Source organism: Hyla sarda, chromosome 2 (genome assembly GCF_029499605.1).
Source record: "Hyla sarda isolate aHylSar1 chromosome 2, aHylSar1.hap1, whole genome shotgun sequence".
NCBI classification, from domain to species: Eukaryota; Metazoa; Chordata; class Amphibia; order Anura; family Hylidae; genus Hyla; species Hyla sarda.
The window spans coordinates 245,683,317-245,709,814 of record NC_079190.1 but is presented as its reverse complement, the minus strand read 5'-3'; the positions used below and the strand labels follow the sequence as shown (position 1 = coordinate 245,709,814).

Here is a 26,498-nt window from a genome sequence, read left to right as displayed (position 1 = left end):
TAAAGGGTTACTCCGCCCCTAGACATCTTATCTTCTATCCAAAGGATAGGGGATAAGATGTCAGATCGCCGCGGTCCCGCTTCTGGGATCCCCGCTGCGGCACCGAGCTATCATTACAACACAGAGAGAGTTCGCTCTGCACGTAATGACGGGCGATACGGGGGACGGAGCAGCGTGACGTCATGGCGCCGCCCCTCGTGACATCACGGCCAGTCCCCTTAATGCAAGTCTATGGGAGGGGGCGTGACAACCGCCACGCCCCCTCCCATAGACTTGTATTGAAAGGGGCGGGCCGTGACATCACAAGGGGCGGAGCAGTGACGTAACGATGCTCCGGCCCCTGTACCGCCCATCATTACGTGCAGAGCGAACTCTCTCTGTGTTGTAATGATAGCTCGGTGCCGCAGCGGGGTCCCCAGAAGCGGGACCGCGGCGATCTGACATCTTATCCCCTATCCTTTGGATAGGGGATAAGATGTCTAGGGGCGGAGTACCCCTTTAAGTCCAACCGACTTTCTAGGTTATTGCACCTAAATTTTTGTCGCAACGTCTGTGCGACTATTTATGCGCCCAAATTTTTGTAGCACAACCGACACTTTAGAAAACGCTCAGGTTTTTTTCACTCTGAAGTGGGCGTATTTTATGCAAAAATGTGCGTTTTACCGACAAAAATCAAAAAATACTCGAAGTACTTCCAAAATCACTCGAGAAAAAGTGTGAGTTTGCCTCACACAATAACCGACAGCCAAGAGGCCGAGTGAAATTCCAAAAATGGAGTGATTTCTAACAAGGGACTGTTTACCATTGTGTTTTGTGTGGAAGCACCGTATTTATCGGCGTATAACACGCACTTTTTAGGCAAAAATTTTTAGCCTAAAGTCTGTGTGCGTGTTATACGCCGATACACCCCCAGGAAAGGCAGGGGGAGAGAGGCCGTCGCTGCCCGCTTCTCTCCCCCTGCTTTTCCTGGGGTCTAGAGCACCCATTGCCGGCCCCGTTGCCTCCCCCATCCCCGGTGGCATAATTACCTGAGTCGGGTCCGCATTGCTGTAGGCCTCCGGCGTGCGTCCCCGGCGTCGTTGCTATGCGCTGAACGGCGCGGCGCATGACGTCAGTGCGCCGCGCCGTGCATAGCAACAACGCAGGGGACGCACGCCGGAGGCCTGCAGCAGCGCGGACCCGACTCAGGTAATTATGCCACCGGGGTTGGGGGGAGGCAACGGGGCAGCGGCGCCGTCAATGGGTGCCGCTGCCCCTTCTCTCCCCCTGGCTGTCGGCGCCGCTTCTCCCCCCCTGGCTATCGACACCTGCAATGGGGCGCCGGCACCGATAGTCAGGGGGACAGAACGGGCAGCGCCGCCGATAGCCAGGGGGTGAGAAGGGCCGACAGCAGCGCTCTAGACCCCAGGAAAGGCAGGGGGAGAGAAGCGGGCAGCGACGGCCTCTCTCCCCCTGCCTTTCCTGGGGGTGTATCGGGGTATACACGCGCACACACGCACCCTCATTTTACCATGGATATTTGGGTAAAAAACTTTTTTTACCCAAATATCCTTGGTAAAATGAGGGTGCGTGTTATAGGCCGGTGCGTGGTATACCCCGATAAAGACGGTAACTTGTTTTATAACCTGAAAACATTTTTGTACAGTTCAACACTGTAAAAAAACACTACTTGTCCACCGGACTAAAATGGAGCAAAATCTACTTGTCCCTCATGACAATCCACTTGTCCCGGCCAATTTCCGCTTTTACGCTCTGATTTTTTTCCTCCTCGCCCTATAATAGCCATGAATACCTTGATACCTTTTAATTTTTCAATAACCTATTCTCTGAACCAAAAAAAATATATTAAGTGAATTGAAATCGTATAAGATAATTTAGCAGATTTGGTGGTTTTCTTCTCTACGCCATTTACCTTGTGGTTGAGATAACATGTTATTTTTATACTTTAGGCCGCCTGGTTACAGCAATACCAGATTTCTATAGTTTACGTCATGTTTTACAAATTTAAAAAAAATGTTTTTAATGTTTTTAATTGCCACTTGCCATTTTTGTTCCACATACCAGGCTGTACGAGGCTCATTTTTTGTGCCATAATCTGTTTTTTGGATCGGTACCATTTTGGTATTGATCTGACTTTTTAATCACTTTTAAACTTTTTTTTTCTGGGATATTATAAAATTGCAATTCTGTGGTTTGGTATTTTTTTACATTTACCGTACGGGATACATAATGTTATATTTTAATAGGTCGTACAATTACGCACAAAGCGATACCAAATATGTTTATTTTTATTATGTTTTTATATAGGAAAAGGGGGTGATTTGAACTTTTAACATGGAAGGGTTAATGTGTGTTTTTTTAAACTTTTATTAACTTTCTTTTTTATTTTTTTTTTTAGATTCCTCAGACAGATGAATAGAGTTCTATTGAACTCATTGATCTGTGTGTTCTGTGATCCATTGATAGAGCCTGGTCCAGCCAGGATCTATCAATGACAGAGCCGGGACAGGAGGAAGCAGAGGTAAGCCCTCCGGCTACCTCTATAGTGGACCGACCCCTGCTATCGCGCTGTGGGGGGGGGGGGGGGGGAACGACGACGAGTGATATTGAAATCACTCCAGAATAAACACTCCACTCTTAGTAAATGAGGGCCAGTGTGTGTAAATACACCCTTAGGGTACGTTCACACGCGCGGATTTTCGCAGCGTATTTAGGTGGTGAAGGCCCCGCTCTACGCTGGCTTTACATGTGCTTGCTGGTAGCGGCAATAGAGTATACTGCGACTCGCACATCGCAGTGTGTCTGCTGGTAGCAGCGTATTGCCACTACGAGCAGGCACATGTAAAGCCGGCATAGAGCGGGCCTTCACCAGTGGATTTGCAACATAAAATACGCTGTAAATCCGCACGTGTGAACGTACCCTAAGGGTAGGGTCTCACACACACAGCGTATACGTAGCGTATTCTCCTATGAGCAGACACACATGGCTACCAGGAGACAAACCTGTGTGCACAGTGAGGTTTGGAGGCAGGGACACGAGTCACAGTCATGTCCGTGTGCTGTTTAGCCCTGTGTGTCTGCTCCTAGGAGAATACACAGCGAATTTCTCACTGCCCATCGGATTGAGCGAAAAACGCTGCATATACGCTATGTATTCACACAAACCGTATCCTGTGCATATTTGATGTGCAGGATATAAAACTGTGTGCAGTCATTTAGTTTACATTGAAATATGTATCTTCAAATCCTCTGCCGGCTACTGTATGTGTGAATGCACACTTAAAGATAGTATCTACCCTTTCAGGGTTGAAGGGCATAGAACTCCCAGCAAATCAGCAATTTGAATTAACTGTGATTCTCCTGACGCCTCAATGTTTACCACTGTACTATTAGAAGTAGCAGGTAAAGTTACTGCAGAGTCTTACTATTTAACCCCTTCCCGACCCATGACATACATGTACGTCATGACCGGGAAGGTTTTCAAAAAACCTATGACGTACATGTACCACCGCGCCCGGTAAGATGGTGGCTATGGGGGGGGGTTTCACTGCCAGACGGTAAATAACGTAAATGTAAAAAAAAATTAGAAAAAATACCAAACCACAGAATTGCAATTTTTATAATATCCCAGAAAAAAAGCGATTAAGGGTCTATTCACACATACAGTATTCTGCGCATATTTGATGCACAGATTTATTGCGCAGGATTTCAATTCATTCAGTTTACATTAAAATCTGCACCAGAAAATTCTGCGCATCAAATCAGCTCAGAATACTGTATGTGTGAATAGAACCTAAAGAGTCGGATCAATACCAAAATGGTACCGATACAAAAAACTGGCTATGGCGCAAAAAAATGAGCCCTCATACAGCCTTGTATGCGGAAAAAAAAAGCTACAGGGGTAAGAAAAAGGCAAAAAAAAATGTGAAAGTAAAAAAAAAAAATTCTGTAAATTAGTAAAACATGACAAACTATACAAATCCGGTATTACTGTAATCAGGCCGGTCTAAAGTATCAAAACAACATGTTAGCTCAACCACAAGGAGCCATTTTCAAGCACACACACACACACAGATATAGATAGATAGATAGATCTAGATATATATATATATATATATATATATATATATATATATATATATATCTATATACACACATATTACACTATATATACCGTATATACTCGAGTATAAGCCGACCCGAGTATAAGCCGAGACCCCTAATTTCAACCCAAAATCCCAGGAAAAGTTATTGACTCGAGTATAAGCCTAGGGTGGGAAATACATCATCCCCCCTGTCATCATCCAGACCCGTCATTAACATCTTCATCATCATCACCGCCTGTCATCATCCAGACCCTCATCATCATCACCTGTCATCATCCCCTTGTCATCATCCCACACATCCCCCCTTCATCATCCCCTTGTCATCATCCCACACATCCCCCCTTCATCATCCCCTTGTCATCATCCCACACATCCCCCCTTCATCATCCCCTTGTCATCATCCCCACCCCCCTTCATCATCCCCTTGTCATCATCCCACACACCCCCCTTCATCATCCCACACACCCCCCCTTCATCATCCCACACCCCCCCCTTCATCATCCCACCCCCCCCCTTCATCATCCCACCCCCCCCCCTTCATCATCCTCTTCTCATCATCCGCCCTCAGTGGTCTTCAACCTGCGGACCTCCAGAGGTTTCAAAACTACAACTCCCAGCAAGCCCGGGCAGCCATCGGCTGTCCGGGCTTGCTGGGAGTTGTAGTTTTGAAACCTCCGGAGGTCCGCAGGTTGAAGACCACTGCGGCCTTCAACATCATCCAGCCCCCTCTCACCGGACCACCTCCTCTCCGGACAGCCCTGCAGCACCGGACCAGCGCCGAGCGGAGGTGAGTACTGTACAGAACTAAAGGGGGGTGAGAGGGGGCTGGATGATGTCGAAGGCCGCAGTGGTCTTCAACCTGCGGACCTCCGGAGGTTTCAAAACTACAACTCCCTCTGGAGGTCCGCAGGTTGAAGACCACTGCGGGTGGAGAGTTCACTCGAGTATATGCCGAGGGGGGTGTTTTCAGCACGAAAAATCGTGCTGAAAAACTCGGCTTATACTCGAGTATATAAGGTATCTATATCTATATACACACATATTACACTATATATATCTATATACACACATATTACACTATATATATCTATATACACACATATTACACTATATATATCTATATACACACATATTACACTATATATATTATATATATATATATATATATATATATATATATACACATACATATACACACACACACACACACACACAGAATTCAAGTGGTCCCTAAAGAAAAAAATTAGATTTTGACCCTTTGTAGAAAATTTTAAAACATGCTCACAATATTATAAGCCTTCTAATGTCCTAAAAAAGTAAAAGAATGTTTAACAAATTATGCCAGCATAAAGTAGACATGTTGTGAATGTGAATTAATAACAAAATTTATTTGGCATGACTATTTCTCTTACAAGTACTAGTACTCGCCGATACCAAGTACGAGTACTTATATTATAAAGGGAATATGACAGCAGGGTGATGCGGTTTCTGGCGCTGTTTACCGTATGATATGTGGGTCCTTATTGTGTGCAATGGAGGCGGCTGCTATAATATGAGCAAAGATTTCTCTCCTCGCCATTGGGCAGAACTGGGAATTTGCATTGGCGGTGAGACTGATTTACACATGGTGAGCAGCGGTAGAAACCGGCACCTGCACTTTCTACCTATAAAGTCAAGTTAGTGCAGGTGACTCTGCTGTAAGATTGTCTTTAATATTAGGTAGTATCCCCTTGAAGACAATAGCAGCAGCCCCCCTTGTAGACTGCAGCCCCCCCCCTTGTAGACTGCAGCCCCCCCCCCCCCCCCTTGTAGACATTAGTAGCAGCCCCCGTTTAGACAGGAGCAGCAGCAGGGTCAAAAATGAGCCGACCGGAGTCACCGTTTGACTCCAGTCGGCTGATTAAAGTGAATGGAGTTCAGCACCGGTCCGGCTGGGGTACAGTAGAGCCCGGGTTTGCCCCTCCCCCAGCTGGATCCTGCACCCGTAGTATAAAAACGAGATGAGAATGCAGCCTAAGGGAGCCAGACTCCGCTTACAAATACAGTGTACGGAGCCAAAGTTTCCGGCTTCTATACACTGTTTATTTCCAAAACCGAGGATGAGCTTCTCAGCTGATCAGTGAGGGTGCTTCGTGTCAGCACCCCACCAAACAACTATAAAATGTCCTATACTTTGGTCAGAATATAAAACCCCTAGAAGAGTCTCAGACAACTCCCTTAATCCATGCCCATCAACTGATGGCAACAGGTCAGGCAAAATTCCCATGTTGGCAGCCCTGAACTCTGAATCCCATCCCCCATGACATCAGCATACCTTAATGGAGAATTTGGGCATTGCCCTAATGAGACAAACTTTAATTCAATACAAAAACTATTTGTAAAAAACACACTAGGCACAGAAGAAACTGCAGGTGGCACTACTACAAAAACAAAATTTGCGGCAGCAGTGGCAAATACGCTGTGTATTCCTTGCTCAGTATACAGTGATCCCCCGACTTATGATGGCCCCGACATATGATCATTTCAACATATGATGGCCTCTCAGAGCCCATCGTATGTTGAAGGCAGCCTCGACATATGATGCTGCTGTGTGTCGGGGCCATCGTACAAACAGCTATCTGACAGCACTGACAACTTCAGCAACTGACAGATAGTTGTTTAATGTGCCCCATGTGCCCCGTTCTGCCTCCTGTTACTCACATGCTGTCCTGCTAACTCATACAGGCTTCCACTGAGCTCCGTGTAAGCCCCGCCCCCCAGTGCAGCCATAGCCAATAGCCTGCAGCATCTTGCTGCAGGCATCCAATGAGCTGCTCCCCTTCCTTTCCTATAGAGCTGTAGTCGGCAGGATCGTAATGGAGGACATTCTGTCCCCCCCTGAAGGTATTTAAAGAACTGTACAGTACTGTATGCAATGTCACACATCACATACAATACATATACACACTATACACCCCATACATCAATGTTTCCCTATCAGTGTGCCTCCAGCTGTTGCAAAACTATAACTCCCAGCATGCCCAGACAGTCAATGGCTGTACATGCATGCTGGGAGTTGTAGTTGTGCAACAGCTGGAGGCACCCTGGTTTGTTAAACACTCCCCATACACTCCACATACAATGGTCATCCCAGAACCAATTAGCAGTTTCCCATAGAGATATGTATTCAACATACAATGGTTCCGAGGCCCCAGAACCAATTACTATTTTTATATAGACATATGAACTCGACATATGATGGTTTCAACATATGATGGTTCTCCTTGAACCAATTAATATATGTTGAGGGACCACTGTACACACAGGGCTTTCCGGCGGCAGCCCTATGAGTGTAGTGAGTTTTGGAGGTGGAGCAGTGCATCATAGTCACGCCGGCACATGGCCCCGCCTCTAAAACTCAGTAAACGCATAGGGCTGCTGCCGGAAAGCCCTGTGTGTATAGTGAGCGTGAAATACGCTGCATATACGCCAGGTGGGAACACACCCTAAAACTTTTTGTCAAGTACATGCAGTGTAACTGAAAATGGTTGGTTCTCATATGTGAACTATGTTCAATAGTAAACCGCAATAAACAGCAAAAAGTGAGGAGAAAACAGGCACTATTAAAACAAAAAACTTTTTTCATCCATCATTCATCAAAAAGTTGCTTGTGGACAGGGAAACAGGAAAAAATAAAAATAACATGCCGGAGCCGAGCAAGTAACAGACTGTTTTGCGGTAAAACCTTTGCCAGAGGAAGCAGGTTTTACGGCGAAACAGTGTCACTCGCTCGGCTCCAGCAGCTGCCAGGGTAGTTTTTCAGTTTCCCTGACCACAAGCAATTTTTTTTTATTTTTTTAAATGGATCAATAAAAGCCAAGTTTTAATGTTAAGTGCCCATGTTTTTCCAAACTTATTTACCTGATGCTCCACTTCTTGCAAAAGTGATTCCAGAAGTTCAGTTTCTTGCGTTAGAGATGTTTTCTGACCTGAAACGACAAATGTAAAAATTGGCTGGCCAGGTATGCTGGGAGTTGTAGTTTTGCAACAGCTGGAGTCTCGCCGGTTAGCAAACACAGCTGTAATCTCAAAAGAGGGAATGTGTGCAACTACAGAACAAAGGGAATGACCAGATTTTTACTAAATATCAGAAAGAATATCAGCTCATCATGAAAAAAAAACTGATTCTAACATTTATTTGCTGGTTAAAAAGGGTCTAACAGAATATTAACATTATTTAGGAAAACAAAACAGTTACATAAAAACTTCTGACATGTCCAGAGGATGGGGAAAAAAAAAGGGAAATACCAGATAAAGGTACGGTGCTTTGCATTTTTTTGGCTTTTAAAGAAAATGTAGGGGTGCCCAGAGATTTAAAAAAAAATAAAAATATCCAAGGGATGGCACAATGTGGAAAAAGTTCGAAAACACTGTACTAAACAAAAAAAGAAAAAAAAAAACTGTAACCAGAGTCTGGAAATGGAACAAGGTGCAAAGCACAAAAATGAAAAAATAAACCAGAAACTTTAAAAAAAGAAATGTGCAAGTTTTGGTGCAAATTTACACCTTTAACATTAGGACAGTCAAAATATTGCACAAAGTTTATGAAGAGGTGCACACTTTTTAATTAATTTGGCACAGCTTCCCTCATTCAGACTGGCAAATAAAATTCCAGTGTTAAGGGGGATAGCCAGCCATAGAAAAACGAACTAATTTCTATCAAAAACAGCACTACATCTCTCTACAGGCTGTGAGGTATTACAACTTGGCGCCATCCACTTCAATGGAACTGAACTGCAAAACCACACCCAACCTGGAGACAAATGAGGTGCAGTTTTCAGGAGAAATCAGGTCTGTTTTCTAATGCTTTAAAAACTCTTCAAACGGCCTCAATTCTCCATCAAGCATGGATGAAACCTATAAAAATGTATGCAGCTAATGTAAGTGACCCACACTTGCTTAACCCTAGAAATATACATTACAGTCATCATTTATCGCCTTGTGTCTGGAGATCCTACTAGGACTGTGGTTTGCATCACTTTAACAACATACCCATAAGCGTTATGAGCTTATTCTTTAGCTGAGTGTCAAGTCTGGCAATCATCATTTCCACTGCGTTGCGGATTTCCCTAACCCGTTCATCCTTAGCACTCCGTACAGCCTCAACGTTCCGTTCCTACGAGAGTCAATATTTTAAAACAATTGTAGTAGCGCACTCATATTCAAATGACATTACATTTACCAAATAATTTGCAACTATTTTCTTGGCTAGTCATTATGATTCCAGGCATAACATTTTTTTCTCTCTTTCTCTAGTGCCAAGATAGAAGCCTTTTTGTAAATACGTAAAGGAGTCACAAAATCCCAGGGGGGAGTTTCCCTGAACGGCAAAAGTCTAGCTTATCTCGTCTTATTCACCACCTCAGTGCCCAGCTGCATATGCCTGCCATGTTTGACTGTTAGCCACTAGATTTGCTGTTCTTTCTTGGGCTATTGCCATTCTGGGGAACTATAGATCCACAGGTAGCATAGAATTGGTGCAGGGAGCATGATTTCCACACACTGTAATTTACTCAAATGCTCAGGCATTTTAGAGAAATCACTGTTTAAATATGCCACGGAACCCAGGTAAGAAATCATGGAAGGTGTTCCTCCACAGTTGCTCTCCACCCTGTCAGCTCTAAGCGATGTGCCTCTACCTCTATTCAGATGGGGAACGGCGTGTTAATTAGGGCCAGCACGGGAAGCAGCCGCAGAAAATACTCCTCCTGAGACTACTTACCTGGGTCCTGGCAGCATTTTTATACTATGATTTCTCTAAAATTCCCAAGTGTTGTAGAGTAAATCATAGTGTGCTGGGAGTGCTCTCCCTGTCCCAGTTTACATTGCCCGCATTATAGACAGAATAAAACTAGTATTAGGTTCCCTTTAACAAAATAGCTTATATCTCAGCACTGGACAGGACTATTAAATCAATAATAAAAATAATATGTATACAGCACAGAGGTTACTGGGTTTGCAGTACGCTATGTGAGAAGAAAGGAAAGCAACAGCATCAAAGCAAGGAAGGGGTTACACTAAGTACTGAACTGCTGCTAAGAGGGAAGCCTTGATTTACTTTCCAGGGATAGTAAGGATTCTCTGGAGGACTGAGACAAGCTAACTCCCCTGATAATAACACTAGATAAGGCCCACCCACTTCCCATATACTGTTCTGGTCACTGACCTAGTGACTTTAGGGGCTTTTTCTGGGGTACATTTTAGGTACATGAAGTTATTTATAAGTAAGTTACAGATTACATTGTTTATCAAATGGATTTAAGTTATTTAAAAACAAAAATAAAAATGACCAAGATTTCTCTGGATCATTTTTACTCCAACTCTGCATTAGAATGGAAGTAAACTGAATGATCTGAGCCACTTGGAATTAGGCATGGTCATTGGCATTGGTGCTAGATCAAATCAGGCCAGAATTTCAAGAACTACAAGCCTTGTGGTGTTTTCTCCCACGATGTTGAGTACACCAAAAAAAAGGGTGCGATTTAGGAATAAAATCCAGCAAATGGGGATCCTGTGGATGTAAACAACTGGTCAATTAAAGGGGTTAGAGAAGGATGTTAATTATTCTGATGACCAGGCATAGCACAAGCAAGGAAATACACCAACTAATGTGTCTGAACACACAATTTGTCATTCCTTAAACATCCATTGCAATAAGGTGCCGAGGAATACAAAGGCAAAAGCTCTGTTGGCATGGATCCAGGTTTCTTTACCACCATGCTGATGGGAGGGTCGGAATTTGGTGAAAGCAGCAAAAATTGATGAAACCTTGTCAGGTGTCAAAACTACAGGCTTGTGGAGGTTGTGTAATGGTGTGGGAAATGTAACAATATATTATTTCCAGGCACAGGCAGTTTTCCTTGCATTCCTGGCCTTGACAGTCCCCTGATCCTTAATACAGTGACCCCCCCCCCCCCAACCTACGATGGCCCCGACATACGATCTTTTCAACATACAATGGCCTTTCAGAGGCCATCGCACGGTGAAGGCAGCATCAACAACGATGCATTTGTAGGTCGGGGCCATCGCATAAACGGCTATCCAGCGGCGCAGACTGCTACAGCTGCACCCAGATAGCTGTTTACGGTGCCCCATGTGCTCTGGTGATGGTCTCCTACCTGTCCTCGGGGCTCTGGCATGTCCTCTTCGGCATCCTCTGCATCGTCAGCGCTCTCCATCGTCATCATCGCGTCGCTGCGCACGCCGTCCCGTCATCCAATAGGAGCGGTGTGCGTAACGACATTATCGCGGCTACAGAGAGAGAATATGCCGGGGAACCAGAGGCCTTGCCGGAGCGCCGGGGCCACGGCGACATCCAGGGCAGCGGGGTCACACAAGTACAACTTCCTCTACCAGTGGTCTTCAACCTGCCGACCTCCAGATATTGCAAAACTACAACACCCAGCATGCCCGGACAGCCAACGGCTGTCCGGGCATGATGGGTGTTGTAGTTTTGCAACATCTGGAGGTCCGCAGGTTGTAGACCACTGTCCTATACTTAACATTGCACGGATCCCTCAACATACGATGGTTTCAACAAACGATGGTCCATTGGAACGGATTACCATCGTATGTTGAGGGACCCCTGTATAAAGTATCAGTGGAAGTAGAAAAGCCTGCATATCCATACCTCTTGTATACATGGGTCAATAGTTCAACAAATTTCAACATCTAGTGGAATATATGCCACAACAAATCACTGCTGTTCTGAAGACAAAAGGAAATCCAACATGGAGATTTATCAAAAACCTGTCCAGAAGTGTTGCCCATAGCAAACTATCAGATTGCTCCTTTCATTTTTGAAAAGGCCTTTTCAAAAATGAAAGGAACAATCTGATTTGGTTGCTATGGTTAACTCAGCAATTTTTCCTTTGGACAGGTTTTGATAAATCTCACCCAATGTCTTTAACCTCTTGGGGACGCAGGGCATACGCCCTGCATCCCCGATCCTTAAGGACTCAGGGCGTACTTGAGTATTTCTGGCCCCCGCCGCTCACCGGGCAGGGAGCGGACCGGAATACCTGATGAGATCGTTCAGCAGGCATCCCGGCATATCGCCAAGACCCCATGACCTGGAAAAGGAGGATCAGTGGTGTGATATACACCACCAATCATCCGTACTGTCCAGACTGCCACCAGAGTTATTTTTGGGCACACACATTTTTACTTTTTTTTTGCTAAACTGCTTGCCCATCCCTCTTCCATATAAAAGAGTAGCCGGCCACAGTTAGCTAAAGCCCACCGGACGCTGATCAGTCCCGTAGTATTGGTCAGCGTTTTTTTTGTGCAGGTGCTTTTTCGCGGATTATAAGGTCCGTGCCACCAGTAGCAGGCCAGGCGGGTGCTCTTTTTCGGGTTATAGCGTTATTTTATTTTTATGGTATTTTGTATGGGGGTCTGCACATGCTACCAGCCACTGTTCTGGGCTGAGTGGCCGGACCCCCCACTGACTTCTGCACCCCCAGCCGCCACCAAGCTCTAATCAGTGTGCACACCACTGATTAGGAGAACTTAAATTTTTTCTGGCGCAGGGCTTTTTGCGCTAGATCCACCTTCCTTATTTCTTCCGTGTCCTCCTCATCATCTTCTGATGAGCCACCAAGGTGGCAGAGATGCTGCCATGCGAGGCTGCAAACCTCCTCTGCTCCTGACCCTGTGCCCCATCCTAGTAGGAGTCCCCCTGGTGCTCATACTAGTCAAGCCCCTCAGCCAAGTTTACTGGTGCCTGGTACCGGTGAACTTGTCTTGATTCCTGAGTTTGTCAAGAATCAAGATTGACATAGTCGGGTTCACTGAAATGGACTATTTTACTTTTTTATTCAGTGACAACTGTCAACGTGATGGTTGACCAGATGAACCTGTACGCCCAACAGTTCGTCGCCGCAAACCCGGGCTCCTTTTTAGCTAGGCCCAGTGGCTTGTTCCCAGTCAATCTAGCCGAAATGAGGACCTTTTGTGGCCTCGTGCTGCATATGGGCCTAGTTAAAAAAACAAAAAGGTCAGGCAGTACTGGAGTGGGGATGTCCTCTACCAGACCCCGCTCTACAGTATGGCCACGACCCGTCCCCGAATCGAGGCCATTTGGAAAGGTTTGCATTATGCTCATAATACGGCATGTCTCCCCACGAACTGATCCCGCGTATGACCGCCTGTATAAAAATCAGGCTGGTCATCAATCACTTCTGGGCAAAATTTTGGGAGGCCTATGTCCCTGAAAGGGACGTCGCTATTGATGGGTCTCAGCTTTAAGGGGAGACTCCGCTTCCGGAACTACATCCCAACCAAGTGGGCGCGGTATGGCGTGAAGATGTATAAACTTTGCGAGAGTACTTCAGGGTACACTTGCAAGTTTATAGTGTATGAGCCACAAATTCCCGTATTGAACCCCCAGAATGTCGCCTCAGACTGGGTGTTGGCGGGAAAATAGTTTGGGGCCTTTTGCCCCCATTGCTAGATAAAGGTTACCACCTTTGTGTGGACAACTTTTATACTAGTAGCCCTCTCTTCACTTCCCTCACTGCCAGATTCACGCTCGCTTGTGGGACAGTCTGGAAGAATCGAAGAGGCCTTCCTTCCTAACCCCTGCAGACTCCTATCCCCCGGGGTGAGTCCCGTGCCTTTTCCCATGAAAACCAGTTGCTGGTCAAGTATAAGGACAAGAGGGATGTCCTTAAGCTCACCACAATTCATGGGAACGGCAGCACCCCTGTCCCAGGTACCGGTCATCAAGCCTGATTGTTTTCTGGGCTACAACCAGTATATGGGGGAGTTGCTCTCTCTGATCAAGTCCTCAAGCCATATAATGCCAGGGCATGGTACAAAAAAAGTTGCGGTCTACATGGTACAGGTTCCCATGTACAACTCTTTTGTACTGTCCCAGTACGCTGGCAACACAGGGACATTCCTGCAGTTTAAAGAAGAAGTTCTAAAGAGCCTAATCTTTGGTGACCGCAAAGAGCAGGTTAGAGCACCTCTGAAACTTCGGTTCCCCAGATCGTCCCCAGCCAACACTTTCCAGGTGAGGTCCCTCACACTGGAAAGAAGGGATCCCAGAAAAAATGTAGAGTGTGTCACAGGAGGGGGATTTGGAAGGACACCACCACTTAGTGTGACACTCACCCCGATCATCCGGGCCTCTGCATTAGAGATTGTTTCAGGGAGTATAACACTTCCATGGAGCACTAACTTTTTAACAGTTTTCCCTAATTTTCAATTCCCCAGAATTGGACTCCAATATACCAGTCCAGAGGACATTGTCTTCCAAATTGTAAAACCAACCACCCCCCACAAAAAAAAAAAAAAAAAAAGAAACCATAAATCTATTTCCCAATACCCCTGATTATATATATATATATATATATAATTATTTATTTTTTCCAAAAAATGGGTCTTGGGACACAAAGTCAACAGCATCGGGATTTTGCAGTTGCCTCGAATGTGCAACGCGCTCTCCCCACCTGAGCGGGGTGCGCATTTGAGGTAACAGAAAAGGGACAGCCACACACATCACATTCCCATAATGATGATTCAGAGCATAGGGGTTGGGGCGGGCATATTTTTACTTTTGGCTGTACTCTGGGTCATCATTCTGGGAAAATAATTGGCATATCAGTTATAAAATAGCAATTTTCAGTTTCCCCCAAACTACACTTCATCCATTCCTGGAAAATAAATTTAGGGAACACCCATCTGTTCCAAATGTCCACTTCACCCCTATACACCTTCCCTAGGGGGTGTACTGTTTGTAACAATCTCACATGTGGGTGTTCCTTTCTTGTATTTTCCTCTGAATGTATGTAACTGTTAGGTCCGTAAGAAACATAGGCCTCAAATGAGTTCTCGCTCATGAGCTCTGTCGTATTTCCAGGCGACAATTCGGAGTTACATGTTAGTTGTTCCCAGAAAGATGAAGCAGAGCATAGGTTGAAAATAGCAATTTTCAAAAGCTACCCTTCATCCATTCCTGGAAAATAAATTTAGGAAACACCTGTGCATTCAAAATGTCCTCTTTACCCCTATACCTATTCCTCAGGAGGGTTATTTTTTATAATGGTGTCACATGTGGGCGTTTCAGATTTTTCAATTTACGGCACACTGTTCAAAAAAACCTTGAGGCCTAAGTACTCACTGTATCCCTTGTTACCTTCCTTGGGGGGGGGGGGGGGGTGTAGTTTCAAAATTGTGGTCACTTGCCAGGGGTTTTTTTTTTTTTATGTCAGCACTTCAACCATTGCAGTGCAAATTACCACTTTAGGCTCTCACTCCTAAGCCCTATTTTGCACCCGCATAGTGCTTTTCTGCAATATATTGGGTATATCCTTTTTCTGGAGAAATTGGGCTACAAATTTTGTGGCGCTTTTTCTCTCACACTACCTGTGAAAGTTAAAAAAAAAAAAAAAAAAAGTGTAAACACCAACAATTCAGTGTTAAAAATAAAATTTTTAACTTTTACAGCCCACTGTTCAAAAAACGTGAGGTGTAAGTACTCACTGTAACCCTTGTTACGTTTCTTGACGGGTGTAATTTCTAAAATGGTGTCACATGTGGGGTTACAGCTGTTATTGCATAATGAGGGCTTTGTAAACGCACATGGCCCCCGACTTCAATTCCAACAAACTTTTCACTTCAAAAGCTCCTTCTATTCTGAGCATTGCAGTGCGCCCAGAGTACTTTACATCCCCATATGGAGTATTTTCCTTCTCAGGCGAAATTGCAATATAAATTTTGGGGGCCTTTTCCCCTATTACCCCATGTGAAAACGAAACATTTGGGGTAACACTATCAATATACAGTAGTACCAAAAATAAAATTTTTCAATTTTACGTCCCTAAAACCTGTGAGGTGTAAGTACTCATTGTAACCCTTGTTACGTTCCTGGAGGGGTATAGTTTCCAAAATGGTGTCCCAAGCGGGGGATTTCTGCTGTTCTGCTGGGAGGTTTGTAAACGCACATGGCCCAGACTTAAATTCCAGCTAAATTCTGTCTCCAAAAGTCCAATGGCATTTCTTCTGTTCTGAGACCTGTAGTGCACCAGCAGAGCACTTAAAAAGGGGTATTCTAAAAAAAAAAAAAAAGTTTTCCCAGGCTACAAATTTTTTTTTTCTCCTTAGACCACTTTTAAAAATGGAAAAAAATGGGGCTACAAGAAGTGTAAAAAAATGCAGATTTTGATTTTTCTCCTCCACATTGCTGCTATTCTTGTGAAACACCTTAAGGGTTAACAAACTTTTCTAAATGTCATTTTGAATACTTTGAGGGGTGTAATTTCTATAATGAGGTCATTTATGGGGTCTCTCTCACAGAAAGGCCCCTCAAATCCACTTGAAACTTAACTGGTCCCTGGAAAATTCAGATTTTGAAATTTTCGTGAAAATTTTGAAAATTGCTGCTATACTTTGAAGCCCTCTAATGTCTTCTAAAAGTAAAAACATGTCAACTTTCTGATGCCAACATAAAGTAGACATATTGTATTTGTGAATCAATATAGAATTTATTTGGAATATCCATGTTCCTTATAAGCAGAGAGTTTCAAAGTTAGAAAAATGCTAAATTTTTAAGATTTTCATCAAATTTTGGGATTTTTCACCAAGAAAAGATGCAAGTAATGACGAAAATTCACTACTATGTTAAAGTAGAATATGTCATGAAAAAACTCTCTCTGAATCAGAATAAAAGGTAAAAGCATCCCAGAGATATTAATGCATAAAGTGACAGTGGTCAGAATTGCAAAAAAGGTCTGAATCCTTACAGGTTAAAATGGGCTAAGTCCCTAAGGGGTTAATAAAGTGGCCATTTCATGTAACATCCAAAGATCAGGTAAAGATCAGTTGTTCTGTATATACTGTCTCACTTATGATGCTCATAAGGCCTGCATTGAAATCCCCAGAAAGGGTATGCATACACTTTCCTTGTAATTTTTTTATTTGTGTAGACTGCTGTACATGTTCACACACCAATTCCTAAATGAGAAGCTGCTTTATAAGAAGAAAAAAAAAATAAAAATTTGAAAAAAAGTAAAAAATAAAGAATAAAAGTTAAAGAATACAGTTTCTAAAAATCACTACAGAATATATATCAACTAAAGAGAAAAGTTTACAATTCAATAAAACACAGTGACTTCTTACCACTTCCTGGACAAGACTAATCAATTCCATTAACCGTCGGCGAAGCTTGGCCACCTCTTCATTTACTTTTGTAACATGCTGCTCATAAATTTCTGCAAGCGGCTTGAAAGTGTGTCCGCCATGCTAAAATAAAAACCAGTAACAGTGTTACCCACATAAGTAAGGTCAGACATTAAAAGGAGTACTCTGGGATATGAAAAAACTTAACTTAAGCCCCAGAGCTTGGACCGCCCGTGATCTCCCGTATGGGGACCCTGGCTCTGCCAAAATAGTGAACGTCAACCACCGCATGACACGGAGGCCAACACGGCCCCTCAATACATCTCTATGGCAGAGACAGAGACTGCTGAATGCAGCGCTCCTGCTCTCCCATAGATATGTATTGAGAGGGCATGTCAGTCGCAGCGTCATGCAGTGGTCAGACATGCCCCCTTGCCGCTGACTGCAGGGGCCACGTACAGGAGATCGCGGGGTGGCCCCACCGGTTGGACCCCTCGCGATCTGAAACTTATCCCCAATCCTTAGGATAGGGGTTAAGCTTTCATATCCCATAGTACTCCTTTAACAGAGAAGATACTTTTATTTTAGTTTCAAAAGAAGAACATTTATTGACATGAGAATTAAACGTGTACAAAAGTATAAAGTGCATACAATAAAAAAAAACTGCAAAAAATAACGTAAAGTAGCAAAATAGGCTACAAAATATGGGAAAAACAAAGTGGGAAAATACTGGGGAGGGGCAATAAAAGGGGAAAGGAGGGGAGAGGAAGGGACAAGGAGGTGGGGTACAATAGATAAATGGTAATGGTGAGAAACAGGTCAGCACAACAAAGTGAGATCTGGGTAGGTCACAAAAAAAACAAACAAACAAAAAAAACAGAAAGCTATGTAAACCAGCTCACAATAGGACATATCAGTCTCATAGGGAGAGGAGATCCAAGGGCCCCAAACCTTATCAGAGTGTGTCACAGTATCAGCCCGAATTGCATTTAATCGTTCAGATTGCATGATATTGTTCACACAGGATATCACCAACAGGATACTTTTATTTTAACCCCTTAAGGACCCTTGACATACGCGTACGTCATGACACCCTGGTACTTAAGGACCCATGACGTACGCGTACGTCATGGAGAATTCCGGCCCCTGCCGCGCACCGGGGGGGGGGATCGGATTGGGATGCCTGCTGAAATCGTTCAGCAGGCATCCTGTGCAAACGCCCAGGGGGGGTCATCAGACCCCCCATGTCGGCGATCGCGGCAAGTCGCAAGTGAATTCACACTTGCGATTTGCGTGATTCCGGGTCATTACGGGTCTATAGTGACCCGGAATGTAAGGGGGATCGCGGTTGTCTAAGACACGCACGATCCCCCTGAAGGCATAGGAGTGAGGTGGCAGGGGTGCCACCCCTCCTATCCCTGCTATTGGTGGTCTAGACGCGACCACCAATAGCAGATCGGGGGTGGGGGGGGGGTTAACTTTCGTTTTCCCTGTCCTGCCCACCCACAATAGGAGGGGCAGAACGGGGAACGAAAGGAGACCGGCGCCAAGGATCCACTTACCGATCAGGGCCGGCGACGGAGATCGGCGGTCGGCGATGACGTGCGGCTGGATCCGGCGGAAGCCGTTGAGTTGCCTAGCAACATCTGGAGGGTACAGTTTGAGATCATTATACAGTGGTCTCTAACTGTAGCCCTCCAGATGTTGCAAAACTACAACTCCTAGCATGCCCAAACAACTGTTTGCTGTCTGGGCATGCTGGAATTTGTAGTTTTGCAACAGCTGGAGGACCACAGTTTGGAGATCACTTTGCAGTGTTCTCTAAAACTGAAGCCCTCCAGATGTTGCAAAACTGCAAATCCCAGCATGCACAGACAGCAAAAAGCTGTCTCGGAATGCTGGGAGTTGTAGTTGCATACCTCCAGCTATTGCATAACTACATCTCCCAGCATGCCCTTCGGCGATCAGTGCATGCTGGGAGTTGTAGTTTTGCAACAGCTGGAGGCAGACTGGTTGGAAAATACTGAGTTAGGTAACAGAACCTAACTGAAGGTTTTCCAACCAGTGTGTCTCCAGCTGTTGCAAAAGTACAACTCCCAGCATGCATGGTCTGTCAATAAATGCTGGGAGTTGTAGTTTTGAAACAGCTGGAGGTTCCCCCCCCCCCCCCCCCCCATGTGAACGTACAGGGTACATTCACACAGGCAGGTTTACAGTAAGTTTCCTGCTTCAAGTTTGGGCTGCTGCAAATTTTTTGCCGCAGCGCAAACTCCTAGCGGGAAACTCACCGTAACACACCAGTGCGAATGTACCCTAAAAAAACACTACACTACACATAATAAAGAGTAAAACACTACATATACACCCCCTTATACTGTCCCCCCCCCAATATAAATGAAAAACGTATTGTATGGCAGTGTTTCCAAAACGGAGCCTCCAGCTGTTGCAAAACAACAACTCCCAGCATTTCCGGACAGCCACTGACTGTCCAGGCATGCTGGGAATTTAGCAACAGCTGGAGGCACCCTGTTTGGGAATCTCTGGCATAGAACACCCCTATGTGCTCCCTAATTTAGTCCTCAAATGCGCATGGAGCTCTCTCACTTCGGAGCCCTGTCGTATTTCAAGGAAACAGTTTAGGGCCACATATGGGGTATCTCCGTACTCAGGAGAAATTGCACTACTAATTTTTGGGGGCTTTTTCTCCTTTTACCCCTTATGAAAAGGAAAAGTTGGGGGCTACACCAGCTTGTTAGTGTAAAAAAATAAAAAAAAATTACACCAACATGCTGGTGTTGCTCCATATACTTTTTATTTTCACAAGCGTTAAAAGGAAAAAAAGATACCCAAAATTTGTAACGCAATTTCTCCCGAGTACAGAAATACCCCATATGTAGGTGTAAAATGCTCTGCGGGCGCACAACAAGGCTCAGGAGTGAGAGCGCACCATGTACATTTGAGGCCTAAATTTGTGATTTGCACAGGGGTGGCCGATTTTACAGCGGTTCTGACAAACGCAAAAAAATAAATACCGATATGTGACCCCATTTTGGAAACTACACCCCTCACGTAATGTAATAAGGGGTGCAGTGAGCATTTATGCCCCACAGGTGTCTGGCAGATTTTTGGAACAGTGGTCCGTGAAAATGAAAAGTAATTTTTCATTTTCACAGCCCACTGTTCCAAAGATCTGTCAAACGCCAGTGGGGTGTAAATACTCACTGCACCCCTTATTAAATTCTGTGAGGGGTGTAGTTTCCAAAATAGGGTCATATGTGGGGGGGGGTCCACTGTTCTGGCACCACGGGGGCTTTGTAAACGCACATGGCCCCCGACTTCCATTCCAAACTATTTTTTTACCAAAAGCTCAATGGCTCTCCTTCTCTTCTGAGCATTGTAGTGCGCCAGCAGAGCACTTGACATCCACACATGGGGTATTTCCATACTCAGAAGAGATGGGGTTTCAAATTTTGGGGGGCATTTTGTCCTATTACTCGTCATTATGGAGGACATTCGCGCGATCGCGGATGTCGGACATTACCGGCGGGTCCCCGGGTGCTGATAGCAGCCGGAACCTGCCGTGTATGACGTGAGCACCGCTCTGATGCTCGCGGTCATACACAGGATGTAAATGTACTTCCTGGTGCGCGAAGTACCACCAAACCAGGACATACATTTACGTCGTTAAGGGGTTCAAAATCAAAATGTTCACACAACATGTAGAAAGCACTAAAATAATTGATAATAGTTACAAATGTAGTCAAAAACATTGGTCAATTATTTGAATGCATAAAAGGAATGTGTGTGTTCAAATCCATATCTAATGTTAAAAAATGTTCCCAAAAAGTCTTAAATATGTTGTTAACATTTGTAATTTTAGCACCAATATTATGAAATTGTCCTAAAATCTTGCAGTTTTCATTCAGACCACTCAGCCTAATAATAAAAGGGGTTATCCAGAGGGAGGTTTTTTTTATTATACACATTTTGCCCACTTAACAGCATATTTAAAAAAAAAAAAAAAAGCTGCACTCCTCCACAATGTCACACTGCCCCTCATCCAATCACTGGCTGCATCGATAAGTGGGCAGAGTTGTAAAAACAAAACAGAAACCCTATCGCCGGATAACCCCTTTAAAGGGGTACTCCGGTGCTTAAACATCTTATCCCCTATCCAAAGGATAGGGGATAAGATGCCTGATCGCGGGAGTCCCATCGCTGGGGACCCCCGTGATCATGCACGCGGCACCCCGTTTGTAATCAATCCCCGGAGGGTGTTCGCTCCGGGTCTGATTATGGTCGACCGCAGGGCCGGCGGCGTGTGACGTCATGCTCCGCCCCTCAATGCAAGCCTACGGGAGGGGGCGTGATAGCTATCACACCCCCTCCCATAGGCTTGCATTGAGGGGCGGAGCGTGACGTCACACGCCGCCGGCCCTGCGGTCGAGCGTAATCAGACCCGGAGCGAACACGCTCCGGGGACTGATTACAAACGGGGTGATGCGTGCATGATCACGGGTGTCCCCAGCTGTGGGACTCCCGCGATCAGGCATCTTATCCCCTATCCTTTGGATAGGGGATAAGATGTGTAAGCACCGGAGTACCCCTTTAAGCAAAGACTTTTTGTTCTATAGTGGTCACTTTCCAGCACTCTGCTCCTTATTATCACAGACAGAACAGTTAAAGGTGATACCAATATATAGTATTGCAGAAAGTTCAAGCATTCGGCTCCGCTTCCCCTATATGCAGAGGGAGAAAAAAAAAAGGGGGAGACAGGGGACAATGCCTCGTGTATTACCCTTAGCACCAAAGTCCAAGGCAGGTCTGTATTAGACGTAGAGTCTATAGAGTGGTCGCTCACCACTCACCAGAAAGCAAAAGAAACAGGCATATCAACCCCTTAGGGTTACTCAGATGTAGGTGGTAGCAAGCTGCAAGCCCAAGGTCCAAATGGGAGAGGATGAAGTCTTATCCCATAAACATGCAGACAGGAAACAGAAAAAAGGACGGAACCTTAAAGAGGCGCTGCTCACGACCAAAGTATATGGCACAAAAGGTGTAGAGAGAAAAGTGCCGTATACTTTGGTTGTGAGCAGCGCCTCTTTAAGGTTCCGTCCTTTTTTCTGTGTTTACTATCCGCTTCCCCTATGACCATCAACAACACAATGACTCCTCAAGATAGGAAACCACAGGTGAATCTTCACCACATAAAGCAGCCTACGACCGGTTGACACATTGGTGACAACAGGATTCCAAAAGCCCAAGAGAGAATAGTCCATCAATCATCCAGACAGGAAGAAATAAAGGGCGTCACTCACCGGTGTCAGCGTCACAGAGAACTTTATCATGGATGCAGTTTCACAGGGTGCACACGCGGACGTTGCATAGGGAACGCAGCTTGTCAGCAATGAGCCGGGTATGCACCCTGTGAAACTGCATCCACAATAATGTTCTCCGTGACACTGGTGAGTGATGCCCTTTATTTCTACCAGTCTGGATAGCAATATACTGTATACCTTCCCCTCAGTGTAAAGTTACCTTATCAAAGGATCACAGAACATGCCAAGAAAACATTTCCATTCTAGTAAAAAGGGTCTGGGTCAGTCCATGGTGTTCATAGGGCTTACTGTAAAGCATATCTCTGAATGCTGTTTAACAGGCAAGATGATAACCCTCGTAATTTACAAAAAAAATATACATTTACAATCAAGCAGTTTGGAAAATCACAAAAATCATCTTTCTGTCCCTGAGATATGAGGGTTTATTGTTTGTCTAATATATCAGGGAATAAGTCAGATGGGCATGAAAATTTAAAGAAGAAGTATAATGGACAAAAATGTATCCCCTATCAGCAGGATCGGGGATAAGTTTTAGATCACTGAGCGTCCGAGCGCTTTGGGGATTTTTGGGGATTGGCCATAGGTCCTCTAAGTTCAATAGTGTAAGGACTTTGTTAAACATAAGTTAACTCACCATTCCTCCCCAGAGAGCACATTGATGGCAGATGCAAATTTTACAAGTCCAACAAAATACGCTGAGCTTTTCATGATGATTTTCGCATCTTAGAAAAGTAAAAAAAAAAAATTATATTGAGAAATGCATTCTAGAAAACCTATTTATGTGACATTGCCAAGCTTTCTCTATGATGCAAAGTTTAGTTTAGTTTCTCTGGTCGCCATCCTTTTGGATCTAATAAAGTTCTAAAAGATAATGTACACAGGGGTAAATCGGACACATTTTCCTCTTTGTAGATACACTGATCAGCCATAACATTAAAATAAAGTGAAAAATCTGTTCTTTAACTTTATGTGTAGAGAGCAAGAATAGGAACATCTAGTTATCTGAGCAATGCTCCTGACATGCAGTGGATAATACCTGCCAAAAGGAAGCCCATAAAAAGGACAAATGCTTACTATGACACGACCACATGTACCCACAGCTCATTTAAAGGAGATATCCAGCCAAAAGTGGTAAATGTATGTATGTATGTATATATGTATATATGTATATATGTGTATATATGTATATATATGTATATATGTGTATATATGTGTGTATATATGTGTATATATATATATATATATATATATATATATATATATATATATATATATATTTTTTTTTTTTTTTTTTTTTTTTATACATTATGCTCACCATGATTCTACAGGGCATGCCAGCTGATTTGTTTTAAACTCAGACCCCCGTAGCTCTCATAAACTGCCTTTAATAAATCAAGCTAAAAGCGAAAAAAGACTGCACAAACCATGAGCCCCTGCGCTTCTTTCCCGTGCGAGTTGCAGGAAGGGGCTCCCTTGAGCGAGTTTAGGGAGGCAGTAAATATAGATGAGGGTGGTGTGTGTGCCCCAGGGAATCAAGGATAATCACACTGTGCATGCTCTGAGCTGAAGAGAAAGTGACAAAGAGTTGACCTGGTATCCAAATTTTTCAGATCTCAATCTGAATGACCATCTGTGAGATGTGATGCAAATACAGTCAGAGCCCATGGTAGCCCCACCTTGCAACCTACAGAACTCAAATGATCTGCTGTTAATGTCTTGGTATCAGATACCACAGGAAACCTGCAGGGGTCTTGTGGAGTCCATGCCTCAACAGGTCAGAGCAGATTTGAGGGCACAAGGGGGACCTTCACAATGGCAAGTGGCTTTAATGTTATGGCTGATCGGGGTATATTGCTCAGACCCTAATTCAACAACTGTATTAAACCCCAGATCATATTCATCAATAAACTAGAAACAGTTGACGGCCCTGTTAACACACACATACCTAGCAGTAGCTGTTATGCTGCAGCAGATTACTGTATAGTGTTTAGTGTAAAGAGATGATGCCCAGAGTGCAAATCCCCAGGGTCATAGCAGTGCAGGCCAGTTTTTTGTGATCAATATACTGGAGCATTTAAGTTCTAGGGCTAAGACACCTGAAACAGCCATGAGCAAATAACTAGAAAGACCTTAACTTGCAGTGTAAAACAGTGAAAGACTATGCCAACAGTGAACAAGTTAACTGGTAATGCTATGAATGACAACCTACCGATTCTCTTTACAGATTATAAAATGTTGCTGGTTGTCAGATTTGCATACATTTTGATTAGAAGTCCTATGGCATATAAGAGGGTAGTCGTATAATACATGCCAATGAAATATTAACTGCAAAATACATATAATATTTTATCACTTACTTGTCCTTCTCATTTTCTTCATGTTTGTTAAGACTGCATAACTGTAGTGTGTCAAGTCGCTGAGTAACTTCTTCGGCCCACCGACAATTAACCAACTCCCTGAGCTGCAAAGGAGCTCTAAATAGAAAAGCAGAAAAATAAATCGTTGATGACCTTCATCAATGGATATTATCCCATTAGACTGTTGGAAACACTAAACACCATAAGGCCAGGTTCCCACTGGCGAAAAATGTACGGACATTCCGCAAATTTGACTAACTGGCGAGCGATAGAACCGCTCGGAAATGTGTCATCTGATGGACAGCAATGCATTTCCTTGCGGACTCCGCAGAGAGAATACACTTGACTAATCATTCTGCCGATAATGGAATCTGAATTTCTGTACCAAAAACATCTGGCATGCAAATTCTGCCGAGTGAACAGCGCAGCAGAATCCCATTTAAATCAATGGGACACTGCTGCTGGGGAAAGTCTGTGCAGAATATTAATGCAGAATCGCGCATGGCCATTCTGGCGTGTGAAAATAGCTAAGGGTGAAAATCTGGGGATCTGCAGTATATTTTATTGACAACTCTATGACAGCCCAAGTGAGACTTATCTTTATAAATGTTGTTGGGAAGAGCTCCAGACAATATGCTAAAATATCATCTAAACAGCTATAGTAACCAAGAAAAAAAAAACTCTAATTGTTTAAGCTTTCTGGAAACAAGATTGTTAGATAAAGTATGTGTTTCTAAGGCCACATTTACATGTAACAGTCAAAGAAGTCTATTCATCCTAGTGAATGACCTGCAGAGCGCTGGGACCAAAGTAACAAAGGCTACCATCAGTAACATACTACGCCGCCAGGACTCAAATCATGCAATGCAAGAGAGCACTTGGATCATCTTGAACAGTGGTTCTCAACCTTTTTGGCGACTGTACCCCCAAACACTGAAAATATGTCCGCAGGTACCCCTCATGCGGAACTTACACGCGAAGGGTACCCGCAGACAAAAGGCATGTGCTTACCTTTATACTAATGAGATACTTAATCACCTTGTGCCAATATTCCCCCCCCTCCCTCTGATCCCCATTGGCCATTATTCCCCCCCTCGAGCCATTATCATCAGATATGGCAAAAGTGAATCAGAGGGAGGGGGAATGATAGCACAAGGGGATTAAAATGGATGGGGGATTATCTACCCCCCTCCATATTAATCCCATTGACCCATTATTCCCCCTTACCTCTGATCCCCTTTTGCCATTTCCCCCCCCCCCCCCCTCCATCTTAATCCCCTTGTTATCAGATATGGCAAAAGGGAATCAGAGGAAGGGTGAATGATCGCACAAGGGAATTAAGATGGAGGGGGGGGGGGTGCTAGAGGATCAGAGGGAGCGAGTTAGGATTAATGGAGCAAGAGATTAAGCTAAGGGGGGGGGGGTTAATCATCATCCCCTCACCCCCTCCATATTGATCCTTGGGTTATTATCGGATGTGTCAAACAGGGATCAGAGGGAGGAGGAAATAATGGCACAAGGGGATTAAGATG

General features: G+C 44.3%; 1 protein-coding gene across 4 annotated transcripts in view; it reads right to left on the bottom strand.

Moving 5' to 3' along the window:
- TRIM37 (tripartite motif containing 37) overlaps positions 1 to 26,498 on the bottom strand; it is a 212,303-nt gene that overhangs the window by 165,102 nt on the left and 20,703 nt on the right. For 2 of the 4 annotated variants that reach the window (XM_056556846.1, XM_056556847.1), the window contains exons 4-9: positions 24,967 to 25,083; positions 24,819 to 24,884; positions 23,244 to 23,331; positions 17,271 to 17,393; positions 9,138 to 9,261; positions 8,007 to 8,074 (exon numbers count right to left, since the gene is read on the bottom strand). In XM_056556846.1, the coding sequence (XP_056412821.1) occupies positions 8,007 to 8,074; positions 9,138 to 9,261; positions 17,271 to 17,393; positions 23,244 to 23,331; positions 24,819 to 24,884; positions 24,967 to 25,083 (586 nt within the window). The remainder of the gene's footprint in view (positions 1 to 8,006; positions 8,075 to 9,137; positions 9,262 to 17,270; positions 17,394 to 23,243; positions 23,332 to 24,818; positions 24,885 to 24,966; positions 25,084 to 26,498) is intronic. The other 2 variants (XM_056556848.1, XM_056556849.1) reach the window with 1 other exon arrangement.